The sequence below is a fragment of the Myotis daubentonii genome, chromosome 2, assembly GCF_963259705.1.
Source record: "Myotis daubentonii chromosome 2, mMyoDau2.1, whole genome shotgun sequence".
NCBI lineage: Eukaryota > Metazoa > Chordata > Mammalia > Chiroptera > Vespertilionidae > Myotis > Myotis daubentonii.
In genome coordinates this window covers 10,520,141-10,546,457 of record NC_081841.1, presented here as the reverse complement: position 1 = coordinate 10,546,457, position 26,317 = coordinate 10,520,141, and the positions used below count along the sequence as shown (strand labels likewise).

General features: G+C 48.9%; 1 protein-coding gene across 7 annotated transcripts in view; it reads right to left on the bottom strand.

Annotated features, from left to right (window-relative positions):
* The window catches only part of LARGE1 (LARGE xylosyl- and glucuronyltransferase 1), a 440,149-nt gene that overhangs the window by 230,725 nt on the left and 183,107 nt on the right, over nt 1–26,317 (bottom strand). For all 7 annotated transcript variants that reach the window (XM_059681723.1, XM_059681724.1, XM_059681721.1 and 4 more), the window contains one exon: nt 4,811–5,112. In XM_059681723.1, the coding sequence (XP_059537706.1) occupies nt 4,811–5,112 (302 nt within the window). The remainder of the gene's footprint in view (nt 1–4,810; nt 5,113–26,317) is intronic.

Below are 26,317 nucleotides of genomic sequence, written 5' to 3'. Positions count from 1 at the left end.
AGTCCCACGGACCTGCAGCCCCAGCCAGGCCCGTGTGCCATCCTGGAGGTGCAGCCTCCAGGCCCAAGCAAGCCCACAGGTGACCGCAGCCCCAGCGGGTGTCTTCACTGCCACCTCCTGTGAGATTTCAAGTCCCAACCCTGTACACTGCTCCCAGATTGCTCATTTTCAGAAGCTGCACATGATAATAAACGCTTATTGTTTAAGCCGTTAGGTGTTGGAGATAACACGCTATGAAGCAATAAATAACTATTAGACTCTGGGAAGGCACCTCAGAGGTGACGGGAGCCAGGACTCCCTGAAAATTGCTGCCTAAGAAATCTTACGAGGGCTCCTCCATCTACAACAGTCCCTAATGCCAGGGCTGACATTTAGGGAAGATATTTTAGTGGATCTACATCCTCGAAGGAGCCCCAGAGGCAACGCATGAAGCGAATAAAATGCGAGTCCACGGGCTATGCCAGTGTCTTCCAACAGTCACGTGGTACACGAGAAGATTGGAGGCACACACCCCTCCACTGCTGGGATCTATACTAATAAAAGGTAATATGCAAATTGGTCAGGACGCCCTCACAGTAACGACCAAACAGCAGACTGTGTGGGGTGACAAGGCCGGCAGGAGGGTTAGTGAGGGATGACCAAATGCCTTAACTGCAGGCTGCATGGGGCAACCAGGCCGGCAGGGGGGTTAGTGAGGGATGACCAAACACCTGAACAGCAGGCTGCATGGGGTGACAAGGCCGGCGGGGGGCGGGGGGGTGGGGGGGCAGTAAGGGGCAACCAGGCTGGCAGGGGGAGCAGTTAGGGGTGATCAGGCAGGCAGGCAGGTGAATAATTAGGAGCCAGTGGTCTCGGATTGTGAGATGGATGTCCAACTTCCAGTTTAGGTCTGAAACCATCCTACTCCCCGGGATTGGGCATAAACCGGCAGTTGGACATCCCCCGAGGGGTCCCAGATTGGAGAGGGTGCAGGCTTGGTTGAGGGGATCCCCACCCCCCATCCCCCGTGCACGAATTTCATGCACCGGGCCTCTAGTATTATATAAAAATCCTGGAAGACAGGGTAAAAATAGGCAATAGATCAAACAGCTCAAAATACTGTGGGTTTGTTAGGGGCCCAGTAAATGCAGGTGAGAGGTGACAAGTGTTATAAGTGTAATGCCTAAAGCCAAATGGTAGCTAACAAATGCAGCCACAATCTGGAAGGCAATTTAAAACCACCCAACTTCTTTCAAAGGAACAGACACATCCTTGCTTAGACCCACTGAGAAATGAGAACCCTCGTGAGGTGGCTATGACCCCCAATGTGAAAGCGGACCCCCATATCGTTAACTGGTCACCCAGAAGGAAGCCTTCTGAGACGAGGCACCTGCCAGAACAAGAACCGGGCTCTGAGGCTGAGGTAAGGGTGGGCCCCAGGAGCGATCAGGCACAGAGCATTCAATACTGTGGTTCACAGCACGGATTCTGGAAGCACACAGCTTAGATATAATGCCAGCTCCACCTCTTCCTGGCAGTGTGACTTGAAATAATTATTTCACCTTTAGCTTTCTAATCTTTAAAAGTTAGGAAGTATGTTGTGGGGACGAAATGAGAGGTGTTATGCAAGTGTAGTGTCTGGTAACATTTAGCAGTGTCTGATAGACGTTAGTGTGTACTACTAGTACACTGCTACCAAGAAATAAAGTTCAAAGCACAGAGAACAGGAAAGAGAGATCCCTCCTTAAAGGTGGTCTGACATCAGACAGTACCGTTTGCCTGACCTTCCATAACGACCACGTCAATTGTTGCTGCTGAAAGTATATCCACATATGTCTAGACATCCCTCCCATTGAGAGATGGGGTGTGTGTTTCTACCCCCTGGAAAATGGGTGGGCTTTTGCGCATGTTTCAACACGACCAGCAGAGCAGACACTATGCAACTTCTGAGCCAGGTCACAAAATGCGTCACCCTGGTTTGCTCACTGGAGCACTTGTACTTCAGCTGCCAGGAAAGCAGCCGGCTGCCCTGTAGCTGCCATGTTGTGAGGAAGCCCAACTAGCCCCTGCAGAAAGACCACAGGGCGAGGCCAGAGACTCCACCAGGAAAAAGCAGCGATGCCAGGCCAGCCAGCCAGCCCCCACTGCTCCAGGCCTGCACTGTTCCAGCTCCAGCCACAAAATAAGGACATTGATATAAGGGCGCCCAACCAGAGCCTCTCAGCTAAGCAAAAGTCCCAAGCCCTAGACCCACACAAAATACAAGAGGTAATAAAACCACAGGTGTCTGAAGCCACTACATTTTAGGGGATTTGCTAGGAAACTGGAATATCAATATCTGCCATAGGTATATATGATACTCCTAAAGAGTCAGTTTCCCACCCGCTACCTCATTTTGTCCTCACAACTGCACTTGGAAAACATATTCTCATTTTGTAGTGATGACGCAGACTCTACAGAGCACCCGGATTGTTCGAAGTCACATGACTAGTGAGTGGCAAAGCAAAGATTCCTGGTCAGGAACTCTGACTCCAGGTCCAGTGACTGTTCTGCTGCTCCATAGCTGATGCCCGAAGGAGACCAGAAATGCAAGAAAAATATACATATCTGTACACACATAGGCACAAGGGAAGATCAAAGAGAATCATTCTGCTCCAAGTCTCAAGGCACAAGGAACTAGCCCCTCGCGGGGGCAGCCCTGCCCTGACAGCAGAAATGCAGGGATCACCCAGGCAGCTAGCTGCGAACCACATGATTAGGAAACGATGAGAGTCCCAGGGCCGGTGAGGGCCCCTGTTTCTATCATCAGATAATCTCAGCTGACAGCCTGGGCATCATTACAGAGGAGTTTTCAGAAACACTTGTCATTCTCTAAAGAAGTTTCAGACCAACAGGAGATGAGGGTGGCGTGCCTGGATACAGGGGCCTGCATCTGACAGGGTGTCAAGACTAGCTTCAGCCCTAGCCAGTCTGGCTCAGTGGATAGAGCGTTGGCCTGTGGAGTGAAGGGTCCCAGGTTCGATTCTGGCCAAGGGCACATGCCTGGGTGGCGGGCTCAATTCCCAGTAGAGGGAGTGCAGGAGGCAACCAATCAATGGTTCTCTCTCATCATTGATGTTTCTATCCCTCTCTCCCTCTCCTTTCCTCTCTGAAATCAATAAAAATATATTAAAAAAAGAAAAAGAAAAAAGACTAGCTTCAGCACTTGTCACCACCACAGGGTAGATGAAGGGAGGCTTCTATTTTGACTCCATTGACTGACATTCTTGTTTGCCTCTATGGCTTTTTCACTAAAATTTATAGACACCAAGCCATGGAGACAGAGGACGTACACTGCTGATGGGTATGAAGCCAGCATCTCAAGGTAAATGTGTACCCAGAGGAGATTGCTTTGGAATAAGATGCCAGGAGATCAAGACTTTCAAACTCATCTATGGAAGATCTGAACAGGACCAGGGGGGCTCATCACAGACAAATCCTACCAAAAATCACTTTTTAAGTGTGTAAGAAGTAATATTACTGATTAACACAAAGAAAGAGGAAAACAAATATAATCTAATTCTCAGGTGCAAGTCAAAAAACTAAAACATAAGTTATAGTAACAATCAGCAACCTCAAGGTTCAATTCCTAGATTCCTATATCACCTTTCAGAGAGCCCAGGGATACAGAGAATCACATCAGGCATGTGTGCCTTCAAGCAGTGGCTCCCGAACAGTGTCCACTATCTCAGAATCACCTGAATAGATTCTTTTAATACTCAGATTTTTGGGACCTACCCCCAAGGAACAATGATTCTGCGTCTGGAGACGTATGCAGAACTTTAAACATTAAAGAATTTAAATTAAAAATATGACTTAAATTTGGTTTGCCACTACTTTTGTCATTTTGCTCTTTCATAGAAATTTCTCTACTTATATGTAGTACAGGCAGGTATTACTTTTCAGATTTAGTGGGGAGACACCTGAAGGTCAGAGAGGTTAGGTCACTTGCTCAAGTACTCTCAGCAGAAACCAGCAGAGCCGGGATATGAACTCGGGCTTCTGTGTGTCTCCAAAGCTCTTGCTCTTAACAGGGAAGCTCTAATTCTTGTCCATTGGGAACCAGAAGCAGCCGGAAATGAGTGAACGAGAGTGAAAGTGTGTGTGTGTATTCAGTACACAGTAAGCATGGCTGTATGAATGAGGGGGGTGATGGTGATAGGAAGAGGGTAAGTTTTCCAAATGTCTAGAGAGTTACTAAGAAATAAAGCATACCCTAAAAGGGGCAAAGTGATATGAAGCTATGAAAGTTCAAACCACTGCCTTCGATGAGCAGTAAGTCTCTGGTTCTGAATTGTAGAAGCTGTTCCTGAAGTGAGAATGAGACCTGAGGGAGCTGCCCAACAGGGCCACCACCCCAGGTACACCACTCACACCGTAGTCTAAGTCAGTGGTTAACAACCGGTGGTTTGCGGACCACTGGTGGTCCGTGAGGTCTGAAAGGTTGGCGACCCCTGGTCTAAGTAACAGGGGTCCCCCGGGTGACAACCAGGTGTATAAACCTTGAGCAGGTCCAAATGAACTGCGAAGAAAGGGGAGCTAGCTTCCATCAGTTTGCCTTTTGATATCTTTGTAGTGTAGGCTTTCTTATCCCCATTTTTCAGGTGGCAAAACTGAGGCTCAGAGGCTAACGGTTTGCCAGGCCAACAGCAGAGTTAGTGGCCATGTCAAATTCATACCCAGGCCTGAGTCAAGAGCGCCAGCCCTGTCCAGGCATCTGGCGGTGCTTCTAGGCCAGCATTTGCAAGGGCTGGGGGCAGTTGGGCCTTGGATGGTTCTAGGTGCTCTTTACCTCACACTTCTCCACGACTGGCTGCTGCCCACACTCGGAGCTGTTGCCCGCCACGATGCCAGCTCGAAGGTTCTCGCTGTCCCCAGTACCCTCTTCCATGGAGTAGGTCTTGGAGTGGTTGCCACGGCGATGGGCCGGGGCCCTGCCCTGGGCCAGGCTGAGCTGCCTGCGGAGGGCTCGGTTCTCCTCCTCCACCTCACGCACCCGCACCTCCAGGCTCTCGCGCTCCCGCTGGCCAGGGGCCGAGTACCGGGGACTGTGGGGCTGGGACTCCAGCGGAGACAGCGACACGGGCTTCCCATCTGTGGGTGCAGAAAGACCAGGGAAGAGTTAACCCAGAGTGAATCACACCCCAGCCCCCCCACGTACCCCAGACATGCATTACTACATCGCGAAGTTCTGCTCACAACCCCATTTACAAGAGAAAACAGATGGAAAGTGGGTTACAAATAAATGCATCCAGACGGAGCTGGGAACAAAGTTGAGAACAGAATGACTTATTACGGTGATAAAAACTAACATGCTGTTTCAAGAAGACAATCATAATATAATTTTTCCTAATTAAATGCACTGTCTTCTTTTCCTGACTTGACACGTTACTAGCTCGACACTGTTGTCATCAATAAAGCATTATGACTATGAAGGAGGAGGAAGACTGGAGAAGGAGGAGAATGGGAAGAAAAAGGGAGGTGAGGAGTAGAAGGACGTGGAAGTAGGCAAAAAAAGGAAGGGGGGGAGAGAAGAAATATTAATAATGATTAAGTTTATTTCGTTCTTCCTGGGTAAACTCCTATTCATCCTTCAAAACCCTATTTCAGAAGCATCACTTCCCAGGGGAAACTTTCAAACTGCAGGCAAAATATCCTTCAACATGTCCCAAAAGTATTTTGTACATAAGCACTATAAAAATATACCTGTCATATTGTATTTGGTCAATTATTTCATCAAATATTTTCTGTGAAGATTAGGAATTCAGTAAGGACAAAGACTGGGCCTTACTATACTATTTATCTTTGTGGTAACATTACCATAATATCCAATAAATGCTGGAAGGGTGGGTGCATGAGTCCGTGCCATGAGTAAAATAATTAAGGTCAGCAAGGAAGCAGAAAGTAGGACTGTAATCAATCTCAAATTTTCCCAGAAAAGCAGTTACCATTCCACGGAGTGCCAGCAACACTCCATTTAACAATCATACCCAGAGACGATAAGTAAGGCTTTCAAAGCCACACAACCGGGGCGCAGTGATGTCAGAATGCGTAACCAGGTCTTCCTGATGCCCGAGCCTGTACACTCTCCACTTAAGTGAAGTTTCATAATAGGCTAGAGAGCCACGAATTAAAAGTAACATTACGCCTGGCTGGTATGGCTCCGTGGTTGAGCATTGACCCATGAACCAAGAGGTCACCAGTTCGATTCCCAGTCAGGGCCCATGCTCAGGTTGTGGGGGCTTGATCCCCAATAGGGGGCTTGCAGGAGGCAGCCAATCACTGTTTTTCTCTCTCAAGGATGTTGATGTTTCTATCTCCCTCTCCCTATCTCTATCTCTAAAAACAAACAAAACCAATAAAAAACATTAAAAAAACACATTATTAATGTAAAACCCCATCTCCCAAGGATACTTAGCAAACACCCTGCGCACAGTAGGCTCAGTGCATGCCTACCACCCAGGAGCCCCAGCAACACAAGGCACAGGGAACGGCGTCGCTCCGCTGTGCCCACGCCCCTGGAATCCTGGACACAGCTCCACCACGGCTGCCTCAGAGACTCCCCAGCAACCACCACGTGTCCAGCAATCACCCTCCCTCGGCCGCCTGCCAGAAAAACACTCCTCCTTTTTCATCCTTCGAGTGCTTCCTCTCCCTGTCCACGCCCCACTGAGCTTCCAAACTGTCCCGGGAAGTCAGTGTGACTCAGGAAACTTGAGGATCAAAGGCAGAGGCAAAGCACACCCTGCAGTTGCCCGTGCTGCCTTCGGCATCGCCTGTGCCCAGGGCCTTTTGATGTGCCGTGGGCCTTCACAAACAGGGCTCCCTTTTCCCTCTTAACCACCTCGGGGTTCAACTCCTGGGCACCCGCTCTTCTCCCATCCCGGCAGCAAATAGGACTCGCGGAGTGACACTGCCCGGGACCACAATCGAAGGCCAGGGCGAGTGTGTGGGGACGTGAAGCCAGGGGTCAATGAGGGTTACACTGTCGCTGAGCTGGCCAATTATGAGCTGTGGCCCAGGCTTTTGAAACCAGTCCCCGTTTGGTCAAATCAAATCAGTTCCGCCGAGAATGAAAAAGAATAAGCAGCCGACATCCACCCTTGGGGCAGGGGTGGGAGAGGGGCATCGAGCCGGGCAGGGGCAGTGTGGCGCGTTGTGTGGCGCCGGCTGGGTGTCTGCACCCAGCCGGGCAGTTCACGCTGAGGATGTCTGAGGTCATCACGGCCCAGGCAGGTGGCAATTGGTGACCTCATTACGGATGAGGACACTGAGACCCTAAAAGCGTAAGCCGTGTTCCCACAGTGGTGCAGCGTGATTAGAGGTGAGTGAGAGGTACAGGAGCCCTCGGGCACAAGGTCTTGGGGAACATTTTGGGCAGGAGCCCAAGAATCTCTGGGAGCCCACAAAATGCACGACAAATGGGAACTGTGAGTGGGTTCTTTGCAGGGGTTACTTAAATGCTCCCAGTGTCAGTGTTACCTTCTGTGAAATGGGAGCAGAAATGCTAACCTTACAAGGGGGACGGAAGGCTTAAGTAAGATCCCAATATGCAAGCACCAAGCCCTGTCCCAGGGAGTCGCTCGGTATAAAGTAATTCCTCCAACTCCTTCCCGGTGCTGGTTGTGGTATCACAGGTAAGATGAGCTGATAATGATAAAGGTAGTAAATTTTCTGAATACCGCGCTGTTCTGAGTGGTCTATGGGAGGAGCAGCCAGCAAACCAGGGCTGCCTCTGACACTGTCCTGCCTTCAGCCTGAGGTGAGTCCGAGTTCACCCAGGGCGACAAGGAAGCTCAGGCAGGTTTCCCATGGGGCCTCATTGCCTCCCCTGCTCCTCTCCAGAAAGCCCATTTGACATGTTTATGGGAAGTACATTTCAATTCTTGGGTTATCCTATATAATAAAAGGCTAATATGCAAATAGACTGTACGGAACAAACGAACGACCGGTCGCTATGTGTGTTACCCATGAGGAGGCGTGTGCGGAACATGGCAGGTGTTGGCTGCAATGGGATGGTGGAGCAGGTGAGCAGGGGCACCAGACCAAGGCAGGGTGCTAGTCACTGTCATCAGGGCAAGCCTCTAGTGGTTACTGAAAATTCTTTGCTTCTGCGTGCCACGGTCCTGCCCAGCACTTGCACCTGCTGCCAGTGCCAGACCCTGCTCGTACCGGTGCCCGGCACTGGTCCCAATCACTCGGCGCCATCAGCAGGTGTGAGCGGGGGCTGTAGGCCCTGATTGCCCCTGAGGGCTTCTCCACCTCCCCCTGCTCCTGAGGGGTGATTGGGACAGCAGCTGCCACTCACACCCGCTGCTGGCGCCAGCCCAAATCACTGCGTGCCATCAGCGGGTGTGAGTGGGGTCAGTGCCATCAGCACGTGAGAGTGGTGGCAGTGGGAGCCGGGCTGCCGGCAGACACGAGGACTGGGGGCTGCGGCGGGAGGGCTGGGTGGGGGTGCAGAGGATGGGCCGAGACCTGCCCCGTGCCTACCACAGCCTCGCGGCCAACAGTTCAAGGTGCACAAATTTGTGCACTGGGCTCCTAGTATCTACACTAATAAAAGAGAAACATGCAAATTGCTGTCACTCCACTACACCCACCAGCCAATCAGGATGAGTATGCAAATTAATCCAACAAAGATGGTGGTAAAATTTGCATATGCAGGCGTGGAGGGAAGACTGAAGACAGGGTAGAAGGAAGCCAAGCGCTACAGAAGGGAGCGAGGCAGAGGACACGGGAGCGGGGTTGAGGCAGCAGAGACAGGAGGGAGTGAGGCAGCAGAGAAGGGAGCGAATATCAACATCCCTTCTCTGCTTTGCTCCAGCCTCAGGAAGCCCTATTCTTGCAGGAAAGGGCCCGAGGAAGTCCTATTCTTGCAGGAATCTTCCTGCAACGGGCCTCTAGTATATATATAAAAGCCTAAGCAGCTAGCTGGCTGGTAGCTCTGACACGCAATGACCACCAGGAGGCAGACGCTCAACGCAGGAGCTGCGGAGCTGCAGTGACTTAGCAGCTGTGGTTCTCAGGTGATGCACCCAAAACCAGAGAGGAGGGAGCCTGATTCCAGGGTGCTTCACCCAAGAACCGCCCTCTCCCAATCTGGGACCCTTTGGGGGCTGTTGGAGAGCTGGTTTTGGCCCAATCCCCACAGGCCAAGCTGAGGGACCCCATGGTGCACTGGTCCTCTAGTTCTTTGATAATTAGCCACAAATAAAGGCTAATTATGCAAGTCCCTGGCAACTACAATTCCAGGGATACTGGAGGGGAAATGCTCTCAACATCCTGTGCCCATTTCTATGGACCCTTCTTCGACCCCAAATGGCTTGAACCAAACTTTGCTCTCCAAGTCTGTACATTCATCACCAATGAAGACACACGGAATAATCAACGCCAGGCCTCGAAGAGGGGAAGTCGTGTTGGAAAGGCAGTCCCCGTGCTGTGCCCAGGGTCCAGGCAGAGCCATTGTCCTACGTCCCAGAGGTTGGAGCCAGCCTTGCTGGGAGGAAGCGACAGGGATGCCACAGAAGAGCTGCTCACTGTGGGGGAAAACAGGGAATGCTTTCTCCCAAAAGCCTCCAACGGGATTTTCTGGAAGTTGTCTCTGGCATCCGAAGCAACCCAGCGTTCCAGCAAAGGCCTCGGAGATCTTCTGGCAAAGACAGAACAACAGTGAGAAGAGGGTTGGTTCCTCACCAGCTCCGAGAGAGGATCTGCAATCGTAAGGCCGGGGAGGACTCCGAGGTTTGTTTCCTCCTAACATGCGAACTGCGATTTGATTTTTTCCTCCATGAAATTGTTTTCCGGAGCCTTGTCTTAAAGAGCTTCAGTAAGTCAAGTAGATGAAGACACTCGTAGTGCCAGTGTGTGGTGTGCTAGCTGGGTTTTGGCTGTAAGTGCTGAAATGTACCCTGATGAGCACTGATGTCAGTGTTTTGCTCCTTGAAATTTGAGACTCAGTGATTTCAAAGCTTCAAATTACTATTTTTCTTTTTTTGCCAAATATCCTAAGTTCTGAAAGTTGGAAACAGTCAGTCTTTGAACTACTGTTCTCACAATACAGTAACTGAGTCTTTCTGCTTCTAAAGCCACCAATCCTATTCCTGTTGGATATCCAAGAAGTCTAAGCATGGGCAGAAGGACTTTGGTTAGCAGCATTCAAATCATCACCAAACTCAGCAGAAGATAATGTATTTAGTGCTTTATATTTTTAAGATGTTTTTATTGATTTCAGAGAGAGGAAGGGAGAGGGAGAGCGAGATAGAAACATCAATGATGAGAGAAAATCACTGATCGGCTGCCTCCTGCATGACCCACACTGGGGATCGAGCCTACATCCTGGGCATGTGCCCTGACCAGGAATTGAACCACAACCTCCTGGTTCATGGGTCGAAGCTCAATCACTGAGCCACACTGGCCAGGCAGTGCTCTATTTTTTTTTTTTTTTATAATATAAATTGAACAACTGGACAGTGAAGCCAAATTCTTATCTTAGATCACTAGGCCGTTTAGTAAACATAATGGGTGCATAACAACACAATGCATCCCAGAAAATGTGAGTAGATATTCCCTCCAAATCTGGAGAATCAACCAGTGTGTGAGGGCACACTCAATTCACATTCCAATCGTGTCTGACCACCCTCTGCCCCTTTAGCCCCTTAACTACCATCACTTTTTCCATGGCCACCAGCTCTCAGGTTGGTCTCCGCTGGCTGAGCTTGAGAAGGCAGCATTTTCCTGGCACACCATCTTGCACCGTATTCTATACACACGCAACGGTTGGACCCAACACCCTTCACTGATAGAGTCATCAAAACGAAAAGCGAAACAAAAACGAAGATTTTATCCTTTGCAAAGCATGAACTGGGCATGCTCACCCGGGCCCTCAACATGGCCCTTGTTAGCAGAATCCGACAGAAATATTCCAGAATTTCTCCTTAATTGTCTCTCTGGTAGCACTCAAGATGGAAGATTTTGTAAGTATGTTTCCACTGACCATTTTTTTTTAATGTTAGCAATAACTGTGTAATTTTGTATAAAATATTTATACCCCTTATAAAATCCCACTAATATGACCCAAAGTGGCAAATCATATGTGCTAGGAAGAATCATATTTTGCAGTAAAAAATTTTAATAAGGTCTGATTTTTTAAAACTAAAAATCTTATTCAAATCAAGAGAGTCAAAAGAGACGATTCTTTAGCAAGGTTTTAAGGTTTTATTTTACATTTGTCACACAGAGGGTATTGAAAACTATCCTATTCTAAATATGTGAATCAATAAACCATAAATTGTCACCTGTGGGTCGCGACCCCTTTGGGGGGGGGGTCAAACGACCCTTTCACAGGGGTCGCCTAAGACCATCGGAAAACACATATATAATTACATATTGTTTTTGTGATTAATCACTATGCTTTAGTTATGTTCAATTTGTAACAATGAAATTGGGAGTCACCACAACATGAGGAACTGTATTAAAGGGTCACGTCATTAGGAAGGTTGAGAACCACTGGTCGAGACCCGTGGTCGACAAACTGCGGCTCGCGAGCTACATGCGGCTCTTTGGCCCCTTGAGTGTGGCTCTTCCTAAGCCTTAGGAGTACCCTAACTAAGTTAATAACAATGTACCTACCTATACAGTTTAAGTTTAAACAATTTGGCTCTTGCCCTGACCAGTTTGGCCCAGTGGATAGAGTGTTGGCCTGCGGACTAAAGGGTCCCGGGTTCGATTCTGGTCAAGGGCATGTACCTTGGTTGCATGCACATACCCGGAAGGGGGTGGTGTACAGGAGGCAGCTGATCAATGTTTTTCTCTCATCGATGTTTCTAACTCTCTATCCCTCTCCCTTCCTCTCTGTAAAAAAAAGTCAATAAAATATATTAAAAAAAAATTTGGCTCTCAAAAGAAATTTCAATCATTGTGCTGTTGATATTTGGCTCTGTTGACTAATGAGTTTGCCAACCACTGGTCTAGACCAAGCATGTCAAACTCGTGCGGCCCACCGGCCACAAGTTTGACATGCTTGGTCTACCAGCGGTTCTCAACCTGTGGGTCATGACCCCTTTGGCGGTCCAATGACCCTTTCCCAGGGGTCGCCTAAGACCATCCTGCATATCAGATATTACGATTCATAACAGTAGCAACATGACAGTTATGAAGTAGCAACGAAAATAATTTTATGGTTGGGTCACAACATGAGGAACTGTATTTAAAGGGCCAAAGGGTTGAGAACTACTGGCTAGACCAGCCGTGGGCAAACTACGGCCCGCAGTCTGCGTTTAAAATGAATAAAACTAAAAAAAAAAAAAAAAAAAGACCGTACCCTTTTATGTAATGATGTTTACTTTGAATTTATATTAGTTCACACAAACACTCCATCCATGCTTTTGTTCCGGCCCTCCGGTCCAGTTTAAGAACCCATTGTGGCCCTCGAGTCAAAAAGTTTGCCTACCCCTGGGCTAGACTGTCTTATTTCAGAGGTGGAATATCAGAATGAAATGCTGGCCCAAGGAAGAGAGGAAGGGACTCATAAAAAGGACCCAAGCCCTGGCCGGTTTGGCTCAGAGGATAGAGCATCGGCCCATGGACTAAAGCAGTGATGGTGAACCTTTTGAGCTCGGCGTGTCAGCATTTTGAAAAACCCTAACTTAACTCTGGTGCCGTGTCACATATAGAAATTTTTTGATATTTGCAACCATAGTAAAACAAAGACTTATATTTTTGATATTTATTTTATATATTTAAATGCCATTTAACAAAGAAAAATCAACCAAAAAAATGAGTTCGTGTATCACCTCTGACACGCGTGTCATAGGTTCGCCATCACTGGACTGAAGGGTCCCAGGTTTGATTCCGGTCAAGGGCACATGCCTCTGTTGTGGGCTTGATCTCCAGGGTGGGGCATGCAAGAGGCAGCTGATCCATGATTCTCTGTCATCACTGATGTTTCTATCTCTCTCTACCTCTCCCTTCCTCTCTGAAATCAATAGAAATATATTTTAAAAAGAAGAAGACCTGAAACAATGAATGCCTCACACTATACGTGGGCCTTTCCCTGGACCGCAAAGGACACGACCTGCCGGGAGCCGGTCCATCCTTGCTGTTTCAAGGGACCTGGCATATATGGCATACTGTTCTTAATATGTTTGCTCACCTTCTTGGCGCTGTGTTTTAACCAAGGTCACCTCTCCGAGAAAGGTTGAATCCCCAGGTAGGGATTTTCCCCTGAAGTTAGGGAGGGAATAAAACCCCTCAACTAAGTGCCAGGCGGGTAATTAATCCCTTTAACTACGAACAATCATGCTTAAACTACATAATCTTTTCTCCCTGGAATGGAGATAAGAAACGCCCTAACCTTTGTAATAGAGATTGATAGGATTAAATCAACTTGTATAAATACAGTTGTAACAAGACAGAAAGACTCAGAACTTAGAACAGAATCAAGAAGACAGAACCTACACGGAGCCTAGAGACAGAAGAACTTCGCTGGAGAGAGCATGCCGGAGGATCCTGGAGAGGGACTGGCCTCAGAGCCTAGAGACAGAGCCTAGCGGGAGAACATGGCAAGGGATCCTGGACTGAACCTGACTACAGAGATTGGCAGGAGAACCTGACTGGAACCTGGACACTGAACCTGACTGGAGAGTCTGGACAGAACCTGGCTGGAGAACCTAGCGAGGGAACATGGCTACAGAACCTCGCTGGAGATCCGAAGCAGAACCTCTCTGGAGATCCGGGCTAGAGATCCTGGCTAGGCTGCTGATCAACTGAACGCTGTCTCCGTGCCCTTCCTTCTTCGCCGACTCCGTCTACGCCTTTGGGAACCCCTGGACCTGCTGGGGTTGGACCCCGGCAACGACCCATGGTGCTTTGCTCTCCCAAGAGGGAGGGGCTACCATATAGCACACTCTGACGGTGATGCCCTTCTCTGCTAGAGGAAGCCCTGGGACTGCAGAGCAAAGCTGGACGCAGAACATGACTAGAAGCCTAGAGAGTGGTCTTCACAGGGCATGTCTGTCTGCGACAGCGATCGTTCTGCTTATCCGCCCCTGCACCTGAAACCCCACATGTGCCAAATCTGAGCAGAGGTCTCCAGGCTGCATGGGAGTGAGGATCAATACAGAGGAAACCCCTTCCTCCCACCTCTGCTGTTTCAGGGGGTCTGGTGCCAAGGAGAACTGGCTTAAGGTGCATGGCATTTCCTGGGCCCCCTGATATTCCTTTCTCCACTCCAGTCCAGGCTTTGAGACCAGCCACGGACCTTCACCCAACCTCCCACTCCTCCTCTGACCCTCAGGGATATCACTTCAGCAGGAGCACCGGACCCTGGCCTGCAGGGCTCACGCCGCAGGTAGAACCTGGTGAGCTGCTGAACGGAAGGAGCTGGAAGAGAGATCAGTAGAAAGACACAGTTACCCAAGGCAAGGAGGGCTGGTGATTTGCATCCGTTGAAGTGAGCAATGGCTAAGGAGCCAACCAGAAGCATGAGCCGCTGCGAGAAAGAATATTCTAGCACATTTCACAAAGAAGAGGAAGTATTTTTGTCAATGTGGGTGATGCCTTCAATAGCATCCCTTTCTTGCAAACTGCCGAGTCACCTAAATCAGCGTTATCAACCTCAGCTCAACTGTGAATTAAAGACAAGAGGGAACGGGCAGAAGCCTGCCTGAGCATCCTCCCTGCCCAGAAATGACTTGCCCCCCTTTTCTCTCCCTTCTTGTCCCTTCTTCACAGCCTCCAACCCCTCTTTGTCAGTGTGACTGACTTAAATTATATTCCAATTCCCATCACTATCTATATTGAAACAAAGAATACACACACACACACACATACACACACACACACACAAAGTAAAAACCCTTATCAATCCTCTTTTCACCCTTTCCTGACAAATCCAAACTATTCCTTAGGGGACAATCAGAAATGAAGAATGAAGTTTTAGCGGAAGCGATTTGGGAGGGAATAGGGAGGGGAGAGATTTTATCGGGAGCGCAGCTTGACAGCAATCACGCGTTATCGGGATGGGCACTTGGCAAAGATAAGACCTTACCACGAGCAAGATAGATGTTTGGGTAAAATATTGTGCTGATACCTATTACGCAAAACCTACCATCTCTACTTTTGACAGATGGTTATTTTCTTCCAAGTCCTACTCGTGGGAGGATGGCAATTTTTTATAAGGTGCTTCCAACAGTATCAGCAAAGCAAGAAGAATAAAATGAAGGACCTTTCACAGCTGGACTACACTGAGGCAAAGCCAGGGTTTTTCTGGGCGACATGAGAGGGTGTAGGGAGCACAGACCCACACAGAGGATGCCAGAGATGCCTTGATAGCGGGGGGAGGGGAAGCGGCCCAGGACCAGATCCCAACTCCTGGCCCCGAAGAGAAGAGCCCCTCACAGGACGAAGGCCCATGGGAGACCTTTCTCATGGGACTGGCCTCAGAGGCTGGGTCGGGAGGGGGTGATGAAGCTGCTCAGTCCAGAGGAAGGCGGGTCGGAGCCTTGCTGGACTTTCTGGAATTGCTGTGGAAATCTCGCGGGCCTTCCCAAGTCCGCCTTCTGGCCCTGGAGAGTAGCCCACAGAACCAATGAGCCTCACCCATCAGCATTTCCTCACAGGGGGCAAGCCCTGTACTCAATTCCTGGGTGCATGACTGGCAGTTGGAATAAGCGGTGTCTGTATTGTTTCCTTTGCAGGCGTTGTCACCTGCTGAATTCCCATGGACTCATGACTATCTCCCTGAACATTCCTTCTAGGAACCCTCCTCTACTGGGCAGGGGGTGAGTGCCCCTCCATTCCTCTGGCTGTCCCCTGGTCCCCTGCAACCTCCTACCACATGGGCTTGGGGGTGGTAGCAGCTGACTGTGCATCCAGCTTCACGCTGTGCCTACCATTCCCTCCACACCTGTTCATGGCCGACACTCTACCAGTGAAGGCAGGGGCCATGGGGCATTCCCTTTGCTTCCCAAGCGTCTCACACAGTGTCAAGAACACGGGACGGTGCCCACCACACTGTGGAAAGAGAGGACGACTCAGGGGTCACGTGCTGTCCCCACATCCGAAGAAGAGCCCTGGACTCCTACCTCCAAAACCTCTGCTCCCTCTTTCGGCAAATGGGGTCCCTAGTGTCCCCATTGCACAAAAACATAAGGCTCGTTCTTTTTTTATTGAATATATTTTTACGTTTTATTTTATTGACTTCAGAGAGGCAATGAAAAGAAGAGATAGAAACATCACTGATCAGCTGCCTCCTACACGCCCCCGACTGGGGATCGAGCCCGCAACCCATGCATGTGCCCTGACCAGGAAACAAACTGGTTCATAGGTCGACACTCAACCACTGAGCCATACTGGCTCGGCTGACTGTATGATCTTAAGATGCGCTTCTAGACACCCATTTTGTTGCCTGAAGCTGGTATTGCTGCCTCCATTACATACAGGCGGATCTGTCCTGCCTTCTGTAGCCTGCAGCACAGGAAGGAGGGGAGGGCAGGAGAAAGAGGCACCCATGATACTGTCAGGGGCAGGAGGACTCAGCTGCTGGGGGGCGGCCCCTGAGAAGTGGAGAAGGGGAAGTGGGGGAATCAGAGACCTCTGTCTGCAATTGCCAAGCATTCAGAGGTGGTTCAGAAGCCGCAGTGTATGGGGGGGGGGGGGGCAGGGAGGGAGGGGTGCGGCTAGAAATGGTTAACTCAGTTTCTCTAGGGATGAGGGATGAGTCCCTTCAGCTGCTCATCAATAGAATCTCCAGCTGATAATTATTAAGTGAAACTCAGGCTTCATTTGCATATGTAAAGCGCACTTCCCGCTTCAGCCACAATGGGAGGGAGGGAGCACTTCCTGATGGAGCAGCTCAGGGAGGCTTGGGCTCCAGCCTGCTCAGCCTGTGCACATTTCCACACCAATCAAGCCAGGCATTCAGTCGAAATAAACCCACAACCCAAAATAGGGTGGTTGTCAAAATCCAGAGCTCAAACAGGAGACTGCTCTCCCCAGATCTGAGAGGGACATGTTCCACCCAGCTACCTGTGGCCAAGGAATGTGATTCCCAGGCAGGCGCACACACCTGGGTGGTTTTATTGGATGATGGAACTGTTATTGGTTTCTCTGAATAAAAGGCTTCTATGCTCCTCACATGTTCCTGACATGTTTCGATCTTTGCCCCTGTCCATGAAGATGATCTAAGCCCTGAAGAAGCTAACAGTGGTTCTCAACCTTCTGGCCCTTTAAATACAGTTCCTCATGTTGTGACCCAACCATAAAGTTATTTTCGTTGCTTCTTCATAACTGTCATGTTGCTACTGTTATAAATCATAATGTAAATATCTGATATGCAGGATGGTCTTAGGCGACCCCTGGGAAAGGGTCATTCGACCGCCAAAGGGGTCGCGACCCACAGGTTGAGAACCGCTGAGCTAGAGGGAGATGCAAACAGCATCCAATCCCAAGTGTCCCAAGGCTTCTCTGTCTTAACATTTCTCTTGGCCTGGGAGGAAGGAAGGAGTTACTTAGCGTGTCTCTCCTTTCACAGGTAGGAATGGCAAACGGGAAAGTCACCCCTCGCAGGAGTATAGCGAGGGTGCTGTCCTCAGCATGGCTGAGAACCGGGGCCTTCCAAATACCAATGTCGCCTGTAGACACTGCAACCCGACTGTAATGAGGAAGCTGCCAGGGCTGTCTACATGCATAGGCTATCTAAAATCATACCCAGGCCCCAGCTAGTTTGGCTCAGTGGATAGAGCGTTGGCCTGCAGACCGAAGGGTCACGGGTTCGATTCTGGTCAAGGGCACATGCCTGGGTTGCAGGCTCGATCCCCAGTAGGGGGCGTGCAGGAGGCAGCCAATCAATGATTCCCTCTCATCATTGATGTTTCTCTCTCTCTCCTTCTCCCTTCCTCAATGAAATTAATAAAAAATATATTTAAAAAAATAAAAATAAATAAAACCATACCCGTGACATTCTACAGACAGAACCAGACAACAGGATAAAAAACAATATAGAGTATCAACTCAGGGTCTCTTCATTCTTGCTGACATCTGTGGTCCTTTTGGGGCCTCAGTGTCCACATCTGTAAAATGGGAGAAAGGTTCCGCCGGGCACCTCTCATGACAGAAAGAATATTCCTTTACATCGCTAGACCACTAGAGATCCATGTGGAGCATCTGTGGATGGGCTACCATTGATCGTTTTTGCTTTTTTAAGTTTTTGTTGATTTCAGAGAGGGAGAGAAACATAAATGACGACAGAGAATCTTGATCAGCTGCTTTCTGCATGTCCCCTACTGGAGATCAAGCCAGAAACGCGGGCATGTGCCCTGACCTAAATTGACCCTTGACCTCCTATTTCATAGGTCAACACTCAACCAGCTGGGCTGCGCTACCATTAATCTTTCCTGTGAGTTGACAAAAGCAGAGAAGGGACTGTCATGGTGCCCACTCCACACGAGGCAGGTGAATTCCAGGCCCCCCCCCTCCCCCCCGGTCTCCAGGAATAGAGGGAGCAGGGCCAGGAGGACAGAATTCCCTCTCACGAGTTCACAGCCCCTGGCATTGGTGCTAGTGCCTATCTTGCTGCTCATCACATGTATGACTCTGGAAGCAGTGCAAGTACTCAGTGAGGTGTGAGGGCACGGACACAGAGCTTCCGCTGAAATAAAGCACGGTCACGAGAGAGGCGCCTTGATGGATCCACGCAGACCTCTCCGCTGACCGTGTCCTTCCACAGGAAACACTGCAGCAAACCTCCAGTCCCGAAGCCTCAGGCCGTGCTTCTGAGGCCTTCCAGGCGTGAGGCGGGCGAGTCTCTTTTTGCAGCCACTGAGCCATCACAGAGGAGGCAGCGGGAGGGGCACACACAAGTCATTTCACACAGCTGAGCCTCAGTCAACAGGGAACACTGTTCTGCGTATCTCACAGGGCTGTTGTGAAATTAGCATCTTTTAAAAGTCTATGGGAAAGGCCGAGGTAAGGCAGGGAACCTTCTAGGCATGAAACATGATGTTCTTCGTAAGGGAAGGTACTCGGGGCTTCCTTGGGGTGAGTATTACTGTTACTAGCAAACGTTCATGCACCACACTCTTTAATTTAGTAGTAAAAACAGACATCTGGTCCGGCCAGTGTGGCTCAGTGGTTGAGCATCGATCTATGAGTCACAGTTCGATTCCCAGTCAGGACACATGCCTGGTTTGCAGGCTCGAACCCCAGTATGGAGTGTGCAGGAGGCAACCGATCAGTTATTCTTTCTCGTCATTGGTATTTCTCTCTCTCTCACCCTCTCTCTTCCTGAAATCAATAAAAATATATTTTTTAAAAAAACAGACGTCTATGGCAGAGTATAGCCTTATCATCTTCATATTATGCAGCTCAGGCAAAACTAAACAACAACAGCGTCCACGGAGCTCTAAGAAGTCACTGGGGGTATTTCCACCCGGTGGAGGAGGGGCCCAGCCTTCCTCCCGGAGAGCATCACATCAGAAGGCACTTGGATATGGCATTAGTTCTGGGAGCAGACACTGTGGACAGACAGGTCCCCTGTGCAGGCACCTGGACACCCACCATCTGCTGGCCGAGGCCTGGAGAGCCCTTCCCCACCTGCTCTTGCATGAAACCCACGTCCTGCGCCCTCTGATGAACGCCTGCCAGGTCCCCAAGCCCCTATCACCCCGAGATTGAATGACTGCAGCACAACTGTATATTCTGTGCGCCGGGAGTCGGAGCCATCGGGCAACGTAATATATCCCTCTCTGAAGGGAAGAACAAACACATCGGAAACAAGTCATACCTACAATTTCTGAACCAAAGGAACGTGTATATGGGTCAATGTCTCACAACATGAATAAATGCAAAAGGACCAAAATGACCTCCGTTGTGATTTGTATTATAATTCACGAGGCCATGTGCTCAGATGCAGGAGGTCGGCAGCCTGCCGCCCGGGAGCAGAGGAGGTCACGGGGAACAAGAGACAAGGCCGGTCCCCCAGGTCAGGCTTTCACAAAAGACATCCTCCTACAAATGACAAGAGCCCTGCCCTGTCAACCTGCCTGTTTGGAATTGGGATTTTGATTTCCTCCCGTCTACAAGCTCATGCTGGCCAAGCGCCAATAAGTCAGGTGTTCATTCATCCCCTCCATTCCCACATTTACAAAGCATCTGCGATACGAGAGTCCCTTTCCATGGAGCAGCCTAAAGCCCTGTCCGGAGACAGGTAAGGAAAGATGAAATTACTGTGCAAAGAGCTGAAGTAAAAGGGTTAGGACAGCACCTCCTAAGCCCAGCCTGGAAGGTTCAGGGAAAACTCCCAGGAGTCATCACATCCCCGCCGAGAGCTGGAGCATGAGCAGCAAGAAGCAGGATTGAGAGGAGGAACGTTCAAGCAGAAGAAATAGCAGAGGCAAAGGCTTAGCACCACGGTTCCCAAACTGTGTGCCAAGGTGCCCCCAGGTACCAGTAAACCCACTGGGTACCACCAGATATTTTCCAATTCTCAGAGAAGTACAGTGATTCTCAGCATCTGCTAGACCCTGCCCAAACTGCCTGCTCAAGGCAGCCCACAGTTTCATCATCTTTGTGTGTGTGCAAAACTGGGTTTTCAGAACTTGCTAAAATAAAAAGCAATCCCCATATGGAAATCAATGTGCCTCCGTGTCCAGTCTGATTCCAAGATTTGAGAAGTTGTGCAGTGCCCAACAGGTAAACATATCCCATAAACAAATCACTGTGGTTATTTAAGAGTGAAATGAAAATGTCCTTTACCTTTTTCCAAACAGCTACTAAATTCTTACGACATAAACACTGTTAGGACATTAATCAATGGACTAATTAGGTATTTCATTGGCCTGTGGGCCAGGTGAAAACAATTTCTAAGACACCAAGGGCCCCAAGAAATGAGAAAATGGGGGCATGTGTGGTGTAGAGGCCAGAGGGCCTAGCGCTCACAGCGGACATACAATACACTCACACGACGAAGTCACTTTGCCGAGGGCCAGGGGAGACCCAGCCAGAGAAGCTGCTGGGAAGACAGATGGGTGGATCCCCTAGGGTCTCGTAAGCACATGGAAGAACTTGGCCTCCGTGCGAGGCCAGTGGCAGCCACACAAGAGTTGTAAACTGCCCTGCTGCACCAAATGCACCACCCCGGGAGCTTCACTGGACTCTCAGAATGCCTGCCTGGCACAACCTTGTGTGGCTGCTGCACCCCGAGTCCACGCTGAGAAGTGAGGGCCGAGCCAGGCCCGTGCTCATGAAAGCCCTTCTGAGGTCTCTGCAGAATGGCTCGCTGTTTCCCTTCATCCGCTGAACCGAAGTGAAAGCTCGCTGCAAAATGTGAAAGGCTTTACAAACAAAAGTCATCATCATCTGGCATTTAGACATGCATTTCATATTCTAAATAAACTTAGTCCACCTACAGGGACTTTAAGTCCTGCCTCAACCCCTCACCGGGCAGGCTGTTAACACGGCCCTTCCTCTTCCTATGTTATTGCCTGAGCTAATGCTCCTTTATTCCTCTAATCCCCAAACCGCGTCCGGACACAAAGAGAAAGAGCTTCCTGGGAAATCTGACTGTTTCACTTCAAGAACATCTGATGGGTTCGGCACGCCGACGCAACCTTTCTTATCATTTCTCTGAAGAGCCATCTGAGGTTTTCAAGAATGCTGACTTTTTACGAATGCTTGTCTGCATGTGTGATATATTTAACAATCAAATAAAGAATACTGAAGACATAGCTCCTGGCGCATTTTATATATGAGGAAGGATTGTTCTTTAAAATGTGATGTTGAAGAAAAATTTCTTATCGGGCTTATGAAAGCTTTTTATCCATCTAAACTGGCTGCATCCCCATGTCTCTGGCAGTTCCCAAAGTTAGAAAGCTGGGGGGGCTGGGTACTCGGAAACAGGCATGCCCCCTCCAGGCTTCGGAGGAGAATGAAGAGAGCTGTTGGGAAGGCGGGCCTGGACAGAGCACACAGCACAGGCGCCAGGAGCCTACCTTTCACAGATAGGACTGAAATTGTCAGGGGACCAGGGGCTTGGGCCAGTCCCCAGATCTCCACAGGAAAGCCTTCCAGCTCTGAAAATTGCAGCCAGAAAAGTGATCTTATGTGTATTAGCCTTCCCACCTCACTACTCAGGGGTCCAGGAGGAGGGAACTCTATGTTCCACAGCAACCCGCCTGGCCTCTCACCCCAGCTGTCACTCACTCCTGCCCAGGGAAGAGGGGTGGATATATCTGATTGGTCAGAACCTGGGCATGCTCAGCCTGGCCCCGCCCCTGTCCTTCCAGGGGCTGTTGGCCTGGGGAGAGGCCTGCCACACTCCCCAGGGAGGGAGCTAATGAGTCAGCTCTGCTGCTAAGATGGTCTAATTTGGGGGGGGGAGATACCTCTGTCTACCTGGTTGAGACACATTCTCTAAATGGTTTTAACGAAAAAGAAACAGCTTTACCTCTCTCTGCCTGGTCCTGCGTCTCTGTTCTCATCTCAGACACGGAAGAGAGCGGTATTAGTTATCAATCCCTAAAACCTCAGCACTAGCAAGACACCCAGAGAATCAAGTCGGTTAGTAGAAGGTGGACCTGACAGACCACGAATCCTCTGCATTTCACAAACGCCTATGGAGCCCCTGTGCTGTGCTGGGGACACCTGGTGAGAAAGGCAGATAGAGTCTCCTCGGTGCTATTTCTAGCTCATCGGGAGGACATTCGACCCCTCCAATCAATGACTTAGTTCTAAGTGTGATAAGGATGAAGTGCTGTGAGAGTTGCAATAAGATCCTCAGACCTGGTAAACGGCCCCACCAGTAGGCCGGCCTGAGACCCAGGCACCATTTTCAACCCCAGGCGCTCTCCCTCATTCCCAGATGCGCCACCGCCACCCCCTCATCAGGCTCACGCCCCAGCCACTTCACTGCCCCATCACCTCCTGTCAATCAGATTCTCTCCATCCCCACCCGCAAGTCCACATCCCAAACTCCCCTGGCTGCTGCAGTAGCCTTCCAGTTGATCCACGTGGACCCACTCTAGCATAAAAATTATTTTTGCATTAAAATACACATAACATAAAAAAATTACACCTTAGCCATGTTTAAATGTACAGTTTGGGGACATGAAGTACATTCACACACACTGATGCCAATGATCAACACATCCATCTCCAGAATTCTTTTCATCTTGCAAAACTGAAACTCTCTACCATTCACCACTGACTCCCGTCCCCACCTACCCTTTAGCCCCTGGACACCACCTTCCACTTTCTGTCCCTGTGACTTTAACTATTCTAGGAACCGCTTATAAGTGGAGTCATACACATTGACTTTTTCCGACTGGCTTATTTCCCTTGGCATACCGTCCTCGACTTGGACGGTTTTAATTCCCATTCTCAGCATGTCTGCTAGCATCTGGTAGGGCAGCAAAGGATTTTTGTTCCTTTGTATCGTTTCACAAGTTAACACAAGAGTAGGACCTGATTTAGGCGAGTTCAGAAAGGGCATGTCCAAAAAAGTGAGATTTCACCCAATAACTGACGAACGAGAAAGATGGCTCCAGGGGAAAAGGGAAGAGGTAGAAGATCCGAGACAGGAGAGGAAGGAAGCCCGAGGTGACAAAGAGGTCGGTGTACTCAGGAAACTAGAAAAGAAGCGAACAACCCAGCACAAAGGCCAGAGCGGGAGGAGAGGCGGACACGTGGGGCCCAGGGGAAGGGCTGCTGGATGTGCAGGACCAAAAGGCCTTGGCACACGGATGCTCTCCAATCCCTGGAAACTGTAGTGTAAACAGGACATTACTTTTGAGGGACTTGCCAGAGTGTCCCTAACCATCCAAGACCACTCCCCGCAACCAACAAGAACTCTACGCAGGACGATGACTAATTCTCATATGCATTATCTCAAATCGTCCCCCACAGCTCTCTGAAGTAGGCATTCTCTCCAATGGCGAGGACAGGAAATCGAAGCTAAGGCAAGGCAAGCAATTGGCCCAAGGTCACCGGGCAGGTACCTGATAAGGACCGAGGCTTGGACAAAGATCTGTGGTCAATAACCAGGCCGTGATCACCAAACCATGGCTCCTGCGAAGCCTGGGGGTATTCGGCTTTGTTTTTCTGAATGCTTATTTCAGTTCTTGTTCCAAAAGACAGTTCTGTGGTTTGCATGCATTACAGACACCAGCAGTATAAGTTGTAGGGTGATATTTTGGTAACAAAAAATAGTTTTTGCATAAAACATCAAAAAGTGGCTCCTGCAGATTCGCTGCTCACTCTGCTTGCTTGAGAGAATCGGGCCATCGCTCGCAGCTTCCCCCGAAGAGGCCAGATTGTGGGGATGGAACCAGGGAGAGGAGCCAGTCGGGCACAGGTGGAGAGTCCTCGGGGAAATGTCACTGCCCACACGCAGTTCCTGGCATGGGAGAGAGTGGGCTCCACCTACCCGGCGGATGGCTGCAGAGGCAAAGGCCCAAGAAAACAGACAGCCAGCTAAAAACCGTTTATAAGACAGTGAGGGAGAGCTGAGGGCACACAAAAGATACTAGGCCCGTAAGTGAAAAGCCAAAAGACATGTTAAAATCAATAAAAAGAAACCATGAATAAAAGAAGGATTTTTTTTAAATTTTGTTTTATTGCTTAAAATATTACAAAGAGTAGTACATATGTCTCCTTTTTTTCCCCCCTTGACCTTCCCCCGGCCTCCCCTACCCCCCAGTGTCTTGTGTCCATTGGTTATGCTTATATGCATGCATACAAGTCCTTTGGTTGATCTCTTACCCCCCCATACACCCAACCCTCCCCGGTCTTCCTGCTGTAGTTTGACAGTCTGTTCAATGCTGCTCTGCCTCTGTATCTATTTTTGTTTATTAGTTTATCATGGTCTTTATTACCCATAAATGAGTGAGATCCTGTGGTATTTTTCTTTCACTGACTGGCTTATTTCACTTAGCATGATGCTCTCCAGTTGCATCCATGCTGTTGCAAATGGTAAGAATTCCTTCTTTTTTTACAGCAGCATAGTATTCCATTGTGTACCACAATATTCTAATCCATTCTTCTGTTGATGGGAACTTAGGCTGTCTCCAAATCCCAGCTATGGTAAATTGTGCTGCTATGAACATAGGGATGCATATATCCCTTCTGATTGGTGTTTCTGGTTTCTTGGGATATATTCCTAGCAGTGGGATCAATGGGTCAAATGGAAGTTCCATTTTTAGTTTTTTGAGGAAACTCCATACTGTCTTCCATAGTGGCTGCACCAGTCTGCATTTCCACCAGCAGTGCACGAGGGTTCCTTTTTCTCCACATCCTCTCCAGCACTTGTCGTTTGTTGATTTGTTGATGATAGCCATTCTGACAGGTGTGAGATGGTATCTCATTGTTTTTTTGATTTGCATCTCTCGGATAATTAGTGACTTTGAGCATGTTTTCATATGTCTCTTTGCCTTTCTGAATGTCCTCTTTTGAAAAGTGTCTATTTAGGTCCTTTACCCATTTTTTGATTGGATTGTTTATCTTCCTTTTGTTAAATTGTATGAGTTCCCTTTAAATGTTGGAGATTAAATCCTTATCAGTGATAACATTGGCAAATATATTCTCCCATGCAGTGGGCTTTCTTATTGTTAAATGGTGTTGGGAAAATTGGACAGATACATGCAAAAAAATGAAACTTGCCCACCAACTTACACAATATACAAAAATAAACTCAAAATGGATAAAGGACTTAAATGTAAGACAGGAAACCATAAAAATACTAGAGGAATCCAAAGGCAACAAAATCTCAGACATATGCCGAAGCAATGTCTTCACTGATATAGCTCCTAGGGCATTGGAAAATAAAGAGAAAATAAACAAATGGGACTACATCAAAATAAAAAGCTTCTGCATAGCAGAAGGATGTTTTTTAATGTTTTAATTTTTTAAAGAATAGCTTATTGATTTTTAGAGAGAAAGGGAGAGGGAGAGAGAGAAACATCAATCGGCTGCCTCCTGCATGCCCCCCTCCTGGGGTTCAAGCTGAACTCAGGGCATGTGCCCTGACCAGGAATCAAACCAGCAACCTTTTGGTGCACGGGATGACACCCAACCAACAGAGCCACACCGGCCAGGGTTAGAAGAATATTTTATTCCCATGAAGACTCTAATATCTTTAAAGAGGGCTTGAAAATACATCCTATAGAGGTCCATATCCCAAGTATTTTAGGCTTCCTGGGCTACGGTTGACACTACTCATGTGTGCCATTGTAGCTCAGAAGAAGCCACAGACAGCACATAAATGAAGCTGATTTCCAATCTGCTTTATTCACAGAAACATACGGGG